The 13,250-nt window shown below is 45.8% G+C and overlaps 1 protein-coding gene across 1 annotated transcript; it reads left to right on the top strand.

The window, feature by feature from the left end:
• The first annotated feature begins 1,804 nt into the window (after nt 1-1,804).
• POLR2M (RNA polymerase II subunit M) lies at nt 1,805-11,227 on the top strand. The gene is made up of 4 exons (XM_075006832.1): nt 1,805-2,309; nt 6,292-6,996; nt 7,700-7,922; nt 9,319-11,227. The coding sequence occupies exons 1-4, from the start codon at nt 2,212-2,214 to the stop codon at nt 9,457-9,459; spliced, it is 1,167 nt and encodes a 388-aa protein (XP_074862933.1). The 5' UTR covers nt 1,805-2,211; the 3' UTR covers nt 9,460-11,227.
• The last annotated feature ends 2,023 nt before the right edge of the window (nt 11,228-13,250 follow it).

Genomic DNA, 13,250 nt, shown 5'->3' with positions numbered 1-13,250 from the left:
CAGGTGTCCTCAGAGGCTCCAGGGCATCAGTGATGATGAGGGCTTGAGCCAGGAGGCCCTCATCATTGACATCCCGTCTGACCCATCCAGCCAGGCCCCCTCTGACCATGCCTTGCCCGAGTTCCTGGAGGGACTCAGAGGTATGTGCCTTGCATGATGATTGCGGCAGGGCTCAGGGAGCGGGAGCTCAGTCCTGCCCAGGGCCCACCCACATGGCCATCGGCCCCAGGCCACATGCAAGCCAGATGGTGGCACTCAGCACCACATGGCTGGGACAGCACCACTGGCTGCCCAGCCATGGAGGGATGGGGGGGGTGGAGGGGAGCTCATGCTCATGGCACCCAGATGGGGAACCCCAGGATGAGATCCCTACAGGGCCCTGGGGACAGAGAAGGGAGGGGTAGGGGTGTGTTTGCAGGGGCTGTTGCTCAGGACTAATGGCCTGTTCCGCTCCCTGCTTCTGTCTCCACAACTCCAGCAGCCAAACCAGCCCCGTTACAGTCCCGGGGAGCCTCACCAACGACGGCAAGGGGGAGCAGCCTGGACTCCAATCGGGGACAGAGGGGAGCCGCCACCAGGCCATCTGCTGGTGCCACCAAGGCGGGGAGGCGGACGCAGGGGACGCAGCACACACAGCAGCCCTGCAGGACCTGACAGGTGGGCTGCGGGATTGGCTCGCCATGGAGTGGCAGGCCTGGAACAGGGTGGCAGCCAACCTGGACGCCCTGGCCCCGGCCGAGGTCAGCCATCTGGTCCTGGTCACTGCTCCAGCATGAGCCACTCCTGCACCTGTCTCTCCCACCAGGTGGTTGTCCCTCAGAGGGTGCAGGCTGAAGCTCGGGGTGGGGAGCCCTTTAAAGGGATGACAGGCAGCGGCCCCAGAAGGGCTCATCCGCCATGTGACCCTGCCCACAGCACTTCCTGCCCGTTCTTTCAAAAGGCAGCCTTGGTATGTGTGGACGCTCTCTTGAAATTGCAGTGGGGGACATTCAAAAGGGCGGGTTGACCCTTTGCTCCCCATTTGCCAGTAGGGACGCTCTGTTTCAAAAGGCTGTCTTTCAATGTTAAGTTTTGAAAGCTGTCCCTTCAAAATGGAGCTGTAGCGTAGATGCAGCCTTAGTGTTCACACCTCCACATCAGCCGCTAGAAGAGGGCCACTCACTGACTGAACTGACCTCGTCAACTCTGGCCTTCCTCTTGATTGGGACTCCCCTCTTTTCATCAGCCTGCTTAACAGCTGTCTCTGGAATCTTCATTATGTGCATCTGACAGTGCGGGTCTTTGCCCACAAAAGTTGATGCTCCAGAAAAAATCTGTTCGTCTATATGGTGCCACTGTGTTTCTTGGTTTTTTTTTTCGTGGATACAGACCAACACAGCTCCCCCTCTGGTACTTTAAACCACACTGATTCTTCTGTGTCTTTGTTCTTGCAGTCATGGCAGCATGACCAGGAATTAAAACCCTGCATGAATATCTAACGGTTGGTAGTGGGAGCTCAGTAGAGAAAATGCTTCGGCTCCTGAGCTGGCTCCACCATCGGTCTGACCACGTAGAATGCAAATGATCGACCGTCCATTGCATTCACTACTGGCTTTGCTTCTGTACGTCGGCGTGAAAACGAAGACCCACCTCGACGGCTATGCAGGTGAGTGTTCAGTTCTGTGCAAGGCGGGAGTGCTCACGTCCGCTCCAAGGACGTTACAGGTGGAGGGGCGGGGAAGCAGGAGGCGTGTGAGGCAGTTGCTGTGGGGGTTATTTGTGCGTACCCGGCGCAGCAGGGGTCAGGGTTTGAGGCGGGCTTTGGGGGGGGCGGGGCTGAAGGAGGTGTATAGCCCTGACGGGGAGACAGAGAGAGGTTTCATGGCGGGTGAGGGAGGTGGGGCATAGCTCAGGTGTGTGGCCAGGCGCGAGGGATCTACAGCATGAGGGGCGGTTAGCGTTAGTTAAAGGACTGGAGGCGGGAATGGCCCAAAAATACGGCGGGCTCGCGCGCGTGGCTGGAGGAACTGCAGACGCCACTGTTGGGCGGGGTGGTTTCTTCATGGTTTCTTCAGGGGCGCGCCCACCCGCGTTTCAACAAATCTGACCCCGCTGCCTTGCCGTCCCTTCCGGTAACATGGCGCCCTCCTGCGGGCAGCGGAAGCTGCTGTGGGAGCTGGTGCTGGGGAGCCCGCTGGAGTGGTACGTGCCAGTTCCCGGACGGCTGGCAGCATGTCCGCGCCGCCCGGTGAAGACGGGGAGCTGCGGGGACGAAGCTTGCAAGAGCTGCGGGAGATGCTAAGGCGCCAGGAGAAGCTGCTGGCCGCTCGGTGAGCGCGGGGCTGGGCTGACAGTGTCGCGCGGGCGTGAGGGGAGAAGGGACCGGAGCTGCTGCTGCTGCTTCCCCCGCGGCCAGCTGTCCCCGCTTACTTTCCGCGCCAACACCGCGTTGTCATCCCACCAGCTGCCCGCAGCGCACATGCTGCTACCCCAGTACACCTCAGCCGCTCCATCCCCAGCGCGCACACCGCTAGCCCGGCGCGCCGCTGTCCTCCGCCCCACGTGTCACACACGCAGAACTGCTCTGCCTCCTACTCACGCCACGCTCATCCCCAGCACACACACCGCTACCCCAGAACACCTCAGCTACTGAGAGCTGCCCTCAGCCACCCCATCCACAGCGCACACCAGCATACTGCTGACATCCTGTGTCACACACACACACACACACACCGTTGTTTCTTTGTCCCCAACATACATGCTGCTACTATATCCCCATGTCATGCCCTGCCTCTTGCCTGCCCCATCTCCAACATCCATAGCATGCACACTGCTGCCCTAACACACCCGTCACTCCCTCATGTCTCACACACAGAGCTGAATTGCCTCCTCCCTCCACCCTTGGCTACCCCCATTCCGAGCACACACCACTACACCAGCACACCATTGTTATCCCTTCTCCTGCCTCTCTGCCATCCCCATTTTCAACATACGCACCATCGCCACTCTGTGTGTGTCTGACACCCTATTTGGGTGCCCTGCCTCTCAGCCACCACCACCCCTAGCACACACACTGCTACCCCTAGCACACCACTGTCCTCCCACACTTGTCACATACAAACAGAGCTGCTGTGCCTCCTGCTTCCCTACCCTAGCCACTATTGTCTCCAATGTACAGTGATACAATGCAGAAAAGCTTCGTCCTGTCAGTTACTTTACACAAGCACCTCTTCTCACACCATCCACTATCACTTTGGACTGTGGATACCATGATGACAAGCACCCAGACATTGTGAGATGGATAACAACCAGGTCAGAGATGGGACTCTGGGCAGAACAGGCCTAGCAGCCATAAGGCTGGACCCTTAATAATGGGGCTGCGCTGAGCACAGTGTGTGGAAGGATTTGGGAGCCCAAGCAAGTCAGGGTCAGCCAGGGTCATAGAACTCAGTGCTGGAAGTGATGGCTGGATCATCTGATTTGATTCCCTGTATATCACAGACCATCAACACCATCTAGCACCCACATGCTAAAACCAATGACCAAAGTATTACGATCCACAGGAGACCATACTGTTGGTTGCTACAGGCAAAGAGTAGGAGTGACTGAGGTGCGCCAGTGTTCAAAGCCCCTCCAGTGTCAAGGAAATGATAGGTGGATTGAGATAATTGTGACAAGTAACCTGCACCCACACACTGCAAAGGAATGTGAAAAAAATTGTCACTGCCCATTTGACCGGGGGGAAGTTTCTTTGTGACCCAGCAAATGATGGTCACTTAGAATGGGATGAGCAATAATTTTTGATGGAGGCTACTCCAAGAATTTGGTTAAGTGGTCAAGAGCCCCACACAACTCAAAGCAAACCACTGCAGAGGCTGTGTGTGTCGCTGTATGCCCTGTGCTGTATGTGTCACGCTGTGTGTGCCACAAGCATGACCCAGGTAGCTCCCATTGTATGGTTCCCAGTGAATGGGAGCTGCAGGATTGTGCTGGGTGTGGAGGCAGCATGCAAAACCTCCCTCCGCGCAGTGCATGCGGTGCACAGAATCACACATGACCCACTGGAGCCAGCCACTTTGAGTGGCATGTGGGGACGCAGCAGGCCTGAAGCCTGCCTGAGGCTTGCACTGGGCTGTGGGATGGTAGCAGGCTGAATCTGGCCTAGGGGCCATATTTTGCCCACCCTGAGAACCTGAGTCTAAGAGAGAGAACCAGGGAAGAACAATAAACAAATGATGCTTTTTCCTCTAGTTGGGCCTGATCTTATGTATGAGTGACTCTCTTCAAAGTCTGTGAGGCTCCTCACATGAGTAAAACCACTCCTCCATGTTTGCAGGGTCAGTGCTTTAATGATTTGCATATGTGATGTATGGTGCCTAAGTTCAAATTTTAAACAGGCTTTATAGTCTTATTTCAATAAAAGGAGTGTGTGTGTGTGTGTGTGTGAGAGAGAGAGAGAGAGACTACGAATGAGTAAAGTCCAAAGTGGGGAGGAAAACACAGTTTGTGTGGCAATGTAGGGAGCTTTTGTCTAAAATTTAGACTCTTTCCTTGTACAAGAGATACTTCTTGTTCTATGTGGAGATAGCTTGTTTGACATGAAATTGTAGTGGAGACAAGACACAAGTAGTTTTATACCCCAGTATAACTACTTGAGGTAATTCTCAATTGGTGGGGCTATGATTGTTCACAAATAGCTCTACTGAGGTAAAACTCCAATGCCTGGTCCCCTCTAAAGATTTCCAGTGAAATAACTCATTTAATATGAAGACATAGGTCCCATCCCATCTTTTTCAGTGAAGGCAAGTGAAATAATGGAGGAAATATCATGTTCTACTTCTTTATGTATCCTGCACAAACTTTAGTCCTAGTCTCTCAGGGTGTGTCTACGCAGCAGCGTTTTTCCAAAACAAGTTATTACGGAAGAGAGATTCCAGTAAAGTTTATTTCGAAATAATGCCGCTGCACACAAGATGCATTTTGAAATACAGCATCTGTACACACACAGCCTGTTTCAAAATAGAGCTATTGGGCACACTATGGCCTATTTCAAAATAGGCTCTATTCACTGCCTCAACATCCCGTATGTTGAAACAGCTATTTCGAAGTAGGTGCTATTCCTTGTGCAGTGAGATTTACCTATTTCAATATAAGCCAACTGCTATTTCAGAGTTATTTAGAAATAGGTTTTGTGTAGTATAGATGCTAGGGAAGCTATTTTGAAATAACTGCCTGGTGTACACTAAATTTTTTTGCTGGTGTTGATAAGAGCACTTGCGTCTTTTCCCTGTTGTTGTCTGCTTTTGTTTTTTTGACGGGGGAAGAGGGAGTTGTGTGTGATTTCTATACTAGTGAAATCCCCTGTGAAGATGCAGTTATACTGACACAAGTGCTTTTGTTCATAGCTTGCTTTGATATAAACAATAGTGTCAAAAATGTAAGTTGTGTTTTATACTAGGAATGTTTGCTAGTATATAGTTTTACAAGCAAACCTGTTCTAGTGTAGATTATGTTAAAATACATGTACTGATACTTTATTTTATTTTTCCATAAAATCAGTTAGTAAAACTTTGTTGGACTGGTTGTGACTCCTGCTAATTTGTGTCAGAATCACATTAATTTCTAGGTTGAAAACTTCTGTGATTAATTTGCTACAGATAGTTTTACCTAGAATATTTTTTCACAACTGTATTGTGGTACCAAAGCTATCAAGATAACAGTTTTAAGAGGATAATGGTTGCCGTTCCAAAGTCAGTTGATAAATATCTTCAGTAGTCATAGCACACTTCAATGCAGTCTTGTATTTTCCCTTCCCAGTTCTGTGAGCCTTTAAACGAAATCACTGTAAAATATTTGTCACGCTATTAATTTCAGCTCAGAATAATTGTCACTGGTTTGACAAAATGATTTAATGATTATAGCAGAAAAGGGTACTTCTAAAACTGCAGGTGTCATGCATGTATGCAAATTTTAGAATTTTAATGTTTTCAGAATGGCTTATGTTATGGAACATAAAAACAACTGTATTGGATCAGACTAAAGGTCCACCTAGCCCAGTACCCTATCTTAGACTGTAGCCAGTGGCAGGTGCTCTAGGGGAAATGAACAGAACAGGTAATCATCAAGTGATCTTGCCCATTCCCAGCTTTTGCCAGATGCTAGGGATGCTGTTGCTCTCCATCTTGCCTAATATCCATTGAACCATCAATGTTTTAGTATTTTCATGAAACTATTAGCTGCTATTACTTATGTGACTAGCGGAACTAAGACTGAGGCTTGTCATGTAACTCTTTCCTTTTTTCTTTCTTTTAGGAGGTTTATTTGTAGACTTCCAGATAAGGGTAAAAAGATCTCTGATTTTGTTGAAAAGCTGAAGCTTGCCATAACACAACAGGAAGAATTAAGGAAGAAAACTGAATTGTTGTCTGTTGTTAGACTGGAGTTTCAAACAAAACAAGAGGAGATTAATACAAACAACCTTAGAGTTGCCCTGACTGATGACAAATCAACAAATAACATTTTCTCATCTATTTATGAAAACTCTGCGACTAATGAAAATGAAACTAACACTCTTTTGCAAGACAAGGAAGCTGAATGTACGGAGAAAAGAGACACACATATGGCTTCTGCAAAGGGCCATAAAAAATATGATCAAACAGAGAGGATGATAGGAAACAATGCAAAAACTCATGACAGTGAGGCCAGTTTACATTCATCCACAACCAGCCTTATAAAAACAGCTCAGGAGATTCCTAAATACTCTGTGGACGAAGCCGAAAGTGCAGTGGATGCTTCAGGCAACAGTGGTGATGTGCTGGTTGAAGCTTTTGAAAGAATTGCCATTGGAGATAAGAATAACAATGAAAGAAAGTCTGAAAAAGAACAGAATGTTGCTCAATTTAAGGATAATCCCTTTGGAAGCCTTCCCAGCATGACTCCAAAAAAGCCACATTATATAGAAGTTCTAGAATCAAGAGCTCAGAACCCAAAAGTTAAAAACAAATTTAAAACCAATGTGTAAGTATTGCAGAATGTAGATGCTCCTCGTAAGTAGGAGGAGAAAATTATTATCTATATAAAATTGGTGACTGTAAATGCTGTTGGCTTTAATTTGTTTGGACAGAATTAGATGATCAGAGAGCACAATGTGTTGGGTGGCATGCTAGGTTAGCAAGCTAGTTCCCCACATGCATGTGCTGGGGTTAAAATCCTGATTCAAAAGTTATCATCAAAAATTGCGTCACTTGGTCTCGGATTCCACAAGTAATAAATAATCCTTATCAATCCATAAAGGTTTTCTTGGTTTGCACTCCAAAGCTGTTAACTAGCAATATTCCTTTAGGATTACAATTGAACTGTAACAGTTGGTGGCTTTTCAGGATTGCTCTGAATTTTAATTTCTGTATTGTTAACTATATTTTAATTCCAGTATTGTTTCTATATTGGCAAAACAGTCTGGAAACTTCAACAGTGATTGCCTGAAGTCTCCCTGACTCCCAGCCATTGCTGTTTTATGGGCACAAAGTAAGAAGCATAGAATTAGAATTATAGCTATGAAAGTTCTGTTTGTTGTTCACTTATGTGGTACGCTATAATATGATCTGATTTATATTGTCTCTCTTAGTCTTTGTGTCAGTTTTTAATTCTAGAAATAGTCTTTTGTATGTATTACATTCACGTTGCTTATGGGTCGCAACTTCACATTTGATCCCTTGTACAGATTACCAGCTGAGTGGAGTGGGTCATCTTATGATTCCTCCCCTAGTCATTCACCTAGGAGACCTGGGTCATCAATTTCTGAAGAAGAAAGACGTCTTAGAGAGAAGAAACATCTGGATGACATCACAGCAGCACGACTGCCCCCACTTCATCATGCACCTGCCCAATTGTTATCCATAGAAGAATCAATAGCAATTCAGACACGGCAAAAAGAAATTTATGAGGTATGAATTAGTGTTCCTCTTTGGTCTGGAAAATGTAATTATATATCTAGGATGGTTCTGGAAAGCCACAGCATAAAGACTGTATCTTTCATGTTAGTCAGTTGAGATTTCCAGTCATTATGAGTTCAGATTAGTTTTTTCTACTTAATTTGCCAGTGGTATTTTCAAATTCATTCTTTGGAGCTGTTTATCAAGTAGTGAATAAAAGTTAGCATTAGTCTTTGCATGTAGTAGCCATCAATTCATTGCTGTGTCACTTGTCATCTCTGTGCCTTGAACACAAAAGGTGTGTTATGTTAACAAGCATTCTAGGCACACGTGTATGCTAGATACACCACTCATGCTTATGAAGGCAAAATAAGGATCCAGTGTTGTGTTGTATATTGAAAACGTATGCAAGTAATTACAGTTGATTTCCTTCAATGGTCATGTCTTTTTAGTTACTGGACAATAAGGAAGTTTCATTTTGCACAGATCTCCTGGGACACTGGATTTTGGCATTGAATTGCATATGATGACAGACTGCTAATGTTTAAAACTGGACAAGTAGTAAAAACGTGTTGCTCTTGGGCTATTTAATTTCAGTGTGGTGCTGACAATATTTTTTACAAGCACTTGCAGTCACTGCATTCCTGAGAGTTTGTAAAACAAGGAAACATTTACCTGGGTAGCCAGGGAGGTGTGTGTGAGGGATTAGAACTGAAGCAATCACAGGAGTTGCCAAAGGCTACAGTCTTTGTCAGATTGGGTTTGGAATGTAGAAGTTCTCAGTCATGTAATGACTATGGGGGCCCATATCTTGCTCAAGCGGAAGGTCTTCTGTGAGATCCATGGCATGGAAAAACTGCTGCTCAAGTAACAAAATGAAATTCTTTCTGAAGCAATACACTCAAGATATTTTTGTTTAAATTTAGGGAAATGTCCTCTGGTTCTACAGGTTGAACCTGTCTCGTCCGGCACCCTTGGGACTTGACTAGTGTTGAGTGAGAGAATTTGCTGGACCACGGAAAATCAATATTGTTTAGATGTATTACCAGCACTTCTACCTCTTACTGGGCTCTTAGAATATATTTGGGGGTGAATAACAGCACAGAACACTGAGAGCTGGGATTGGTAGCTGTAATCTAACTTTATGGGACCACAAGAAGCTTGGCCACACCCATCAGTGGTCTGGATAATTAAAGTCATGCCAGATTAGAGATGTTGCTTGATGAGCGTTCTGGATTAGAGAGGTTCAACCTGTAGTAGATGTGAAGAATAGCTGGGATAAGACTGTTAAAGTAAGCATGCGTTATTCTGTAATGTTTCCATTTTCAGGTAGTAGGTTTGTGACATCTGGGATGAGCAGGAAATTGTAGTTTATCTTGTTTTTCTCTCTCTTGTGTGTTTGTTTTAGGAAATGCAAGCCAAACTTGCTGCACAAAAACTCGCAGAAACATTAAATATTAAAATGGTCAGGGTTGAACCTGAAGGGGAAACTTCAATGAAATACAGAGAAGTGAGGGATGAGGAAGACCACTACTCCTCGGAAGACTGAGTTCAAAAAAGAAAAATATCTGACAATGGACAGTGCAATTGAGCACTTGTGATATTCTTTTAAAAACTTGATAACCAAGATTCTTGGCTTTGTAGATTGCTGTCTTTGCTAGAGGAGTTGTGGCCCTGCGGCACTGGGAAGGGATTGATACTTCACATACAGGTGACATTGTTTGGTGCCTGATTTTCATAGACAGAAAGAGTGCTCAAAGCTTTTGAATATTGTCTGTTGGGCTTTATGTAGCTCAACTAAGAGCTGTTCAGCATACTGTACTAAACAGTGACAGAGTGTCTACAAGAAGATGGTTGTAGTTGGAGGAAAGATCAACGTAAAAGGAATAATATATTTTTTCCACCGGAAAAACTGTTGTGAATAGACAAGAACTCAGAGTTTTATAAAATAATTCAAATCCTCTTCAGGTGCTAAAGATATTATCTCTCTAGTTATGGTGATCCTTGGTAAACAAATCTAGAAGTTTAACTGGAAGACTTTTATATTAAAGGCCTTGGTATTTTGTTTCTCTGTGCTATTTTTGTACATGGATTAAACTTTTGGAATACTATTGTCTGCTGAAATTCATACACTAGATCCTTCCTCTAGTGACATTGGAGGAAATAAAGTCCTGGGTATCTTTTCAGTAATGAAAACTAGCCACAGTTGAAGATCAAAAATCTCTCAACCATAGTAACATTGTCTTTATTTCAACTGAAGTGTGAAGGTGTAGAGAACCAGTGAAAGACTTTTCTTAATTACAACAAAATACTTCTCAGATTAAAAAAATAAATAGAATATTCTTTATTTTCCTTACTAGCATCTGGTTTCTGATACTCCTCTTATAAGGAATATAAGTATAAGGAATGAAGTTCCCTACTGCTGACTTAGTTACTGATTATAGCATTAGCTGTTGTAGGTGAACTCAAACCATGGCAGTTCAAAAGACTTTTGTTTTCTCACTTGCATTAAATAATACTATAGTGTTGTCTGCTTTGAGTGGTTGCCATCTGGAAACTCACGGTGTTTCCATAAAATGTGCCATGCTTGTAAAAGCGTGCTTACACCCATAAAAAACACTTTATGCAAATCATACCTAACTACCTGTCTTGTGTACCTATGCATGTTTTTGAATTCTCCAGCCTTGTCTCCTTTCAGTATCTGACCCTGAACATCAGATTCCTTTCTAGTTTCTAGACATCGGTAACCAGCTAAATTTATAGCTACTACCAATGTTATTGTCCAAAGGATAATCCTGAAATGGTGTTGCTGTTTTAGGGAACTGGAAGATGATCCTTGAAAAGGAGAAAGCAACCTGGGAATAATGAAGTATCTAGTTACATTTAAAATGTTCAGTATTTTGACTTCTGTTATGCATGCTTTCTAAATTTGATTCTGTTTTGTCAGTTAATCATTTAGCACAAAATAACCCATTGGGTTTTAAAGATTATATTAGAATGCAAGATGACTGGAAATTAGTTACATTTGTCGAAAAGTTTAGAAATCCTACAAGTTTTTTGATCTGATGGCATTATGCAGGAAAGCTAGTTTTTTAAAGATTGGATAGCCTAGCTCTGCTCCTTGGAGCCTCAAGTTTAAAATTATGGAGTCGTTTAGGCCTGTCTGATTTTTGACTCTGTGAGTTCTAAGCAAGCTTTCCAGAAGTGTTTGGATTATGCACTGGTTTAATGGTGTGTGCCTCACCCACACTAATCTTACACCTACTTATGCATCAGTTTCTGGTGATTCTGTACTCATACTGCATCAGCCTGTGATCTAGTTCTTGGATGGGGAGGAAGGGTAGAGCCTGTTCCACGGGCAAAGCCAAGGTGGTTTAGGAAGCGCGGGCATCCTGTAAATACTGTCCATTCATTCATGAATCAATGCCTGACTGTGCTGTTAAGTTATGTAACTGAAGTTTGTCTTTTGGGTGGGACATCCCATAGTCTTGACCAGTTGGTGTCTGATTTTTTTTTCAGAGCACGGAAGCCTTGTGATCTCAGTGGAATCAGTGGGAGCGACGGGTGCTCAGCACCACCAAATGTCAGTGTCGATTTCAGGTCTCAAGTGTACAGATATACCATACACATCCTAAGTCCTTCAGGTGGATACACTTTTTGTAACTTAAGGTTCTCAGCTGAAATGCACTTGCTGCTCCATATTAAGTACTTGCACTACGAAGACGCTTTTGTCCCAGTATCCACATCATCCCCACCATCCCACCCTGACTCTCCCAGCCATGCAGCTCCTAAAGGTCCTCTCCCTTGGGCAACACAATCTAGTGGCCTGGAAGTGGGGAGATGCTGCAAGCACCTGAAGTCACTGGCTCAGTGTCTCCCCCTGTATCTCCTTTTTTGTTTCATTTTAACCATGTCCATCTGCCACCCAAGGCTCCCATCGCGCTCTTTTGTGTCATAGCATCCTTCTTCCCCTTCCCCCAACTGCCTACATTTCACCATCCTTGTTACCATCTCACTGTACATTTCCACCAAGTCTTCCTGTTCATCTTCCCCACCCTCCATCCGCAAGCACCAAGCCACCTCACATCCACACGCTCCTTTCTTCCTCCTGTCATCTCTGGTGAGGTTTGTTCCAACACTGGTCCTTCCTCTATTTTCAACCTCTCCAACTCCCTCACCCACCTGTGTCACTACTTCTGCCCTCTTTTCGATCATTCCTAACCACACACTTCTCCTTTCTGTAGTTTCTGTAACACCCACATCATGTCTCAAAAGGTCACAGCCATCTCAGACAGGGGTGTCCAACCTTTTTTCATAGGAGGACACATGGCAATTTTTTACATGTTCTTGGGGGCTGAACACAAAATAGCCTCTAATTAATTACTACCACCATCACCCCTCTGCCCCCCCCACGTGTATCCAGGCTTAACCCCCTCCCTCGCAGTCCCAAACTTCCCCCTCAGCCTCAGCCCCAAGATTAACTTACCCAGAAGCTTCACATGCTGCCTCCCCCCTGCTGCTCGTTCACCAGGCCATCTCCTCTTCACCATGGCTGCGCAGCTCCCCAACCCTCCTACTTCCCCACGAACATTGCGGTTGGGGCAGCTCCCAGCACCCTAGCACGCTGAAAGAACAGGACTCAATTTAATTGGTTTAATGGCCAGATTCGTCTTGCTGGCCATCAAACCAGTTAAAAGGAGTTCTACTCCAGTATTTTTCAATTTTTTTTTAAATAAAGTACCCCTTTTTCAAAAAAAAAAATTGTAAGTACCCCCAGTACCCACAATTTTCAGACACAGTCACCAGCCCCCACCCTCCTCCAGAGCCAGGTACCCCCCAGCTCCACACTTTAACCCAATCCCCCTTTTCCCCTTCAGAGTCAGGTACCCCCAGTCCCTCCTGGTTTTAACCCAGTCCTCCCTTCCCCCACCCTGTTATAACCCAGTGCTGGTGACTCACTGGAGCTGCTGCTGCTGCCACCATTGCTGCTGCCACGTTCTTCTCCCTCCAAGCACTGGGGAGGGATGCATTCGCAAAGTGGCACACAGCGCTTCTGCGGCTCTCAGCATTTTGTTACATGGCTCCCGTGCATGTACCCTCCTGATGCTTCTCTCTGCCTCTGCTGCGCTGTACAGGAGCTGGAAGAGGAGTCAGGTGGCAGAAGTGGGAGCCACATGCAGCTTGGTGCTGCCCAGCCACCTTTTAAAAATGGTGCTGCTGCCAGTTCCATGGGCTGCATAAAAAGGGGCCTGGCCTGTGGGCCATGTATTGGATACCCTGATCTAGGACCTCTCCGTAGCTGACTCTCTACAGGCTTCTCTCCTCCATAGAGACCAAAAG

Source organism: Carettochelys insculpta, chromosome 12 (assembly GCF_033958435.1).
Source record: "Carettochelys insculpta isolate YL-2023 chromosome 12, ASM3395843v1, whole genome shotgun sequence".
In the NCBI taxonomy this organism is placed as follows: Eukaryota; Metazoa; Chordata; order Testudines; family Carettochelyidae; genus Carettochelys; species Carettochelys insculpta.
Note: the sequence above shows the minus strand (reverse complement) of the source record. Positions and strands in the feature narration are given on the sequence as shown.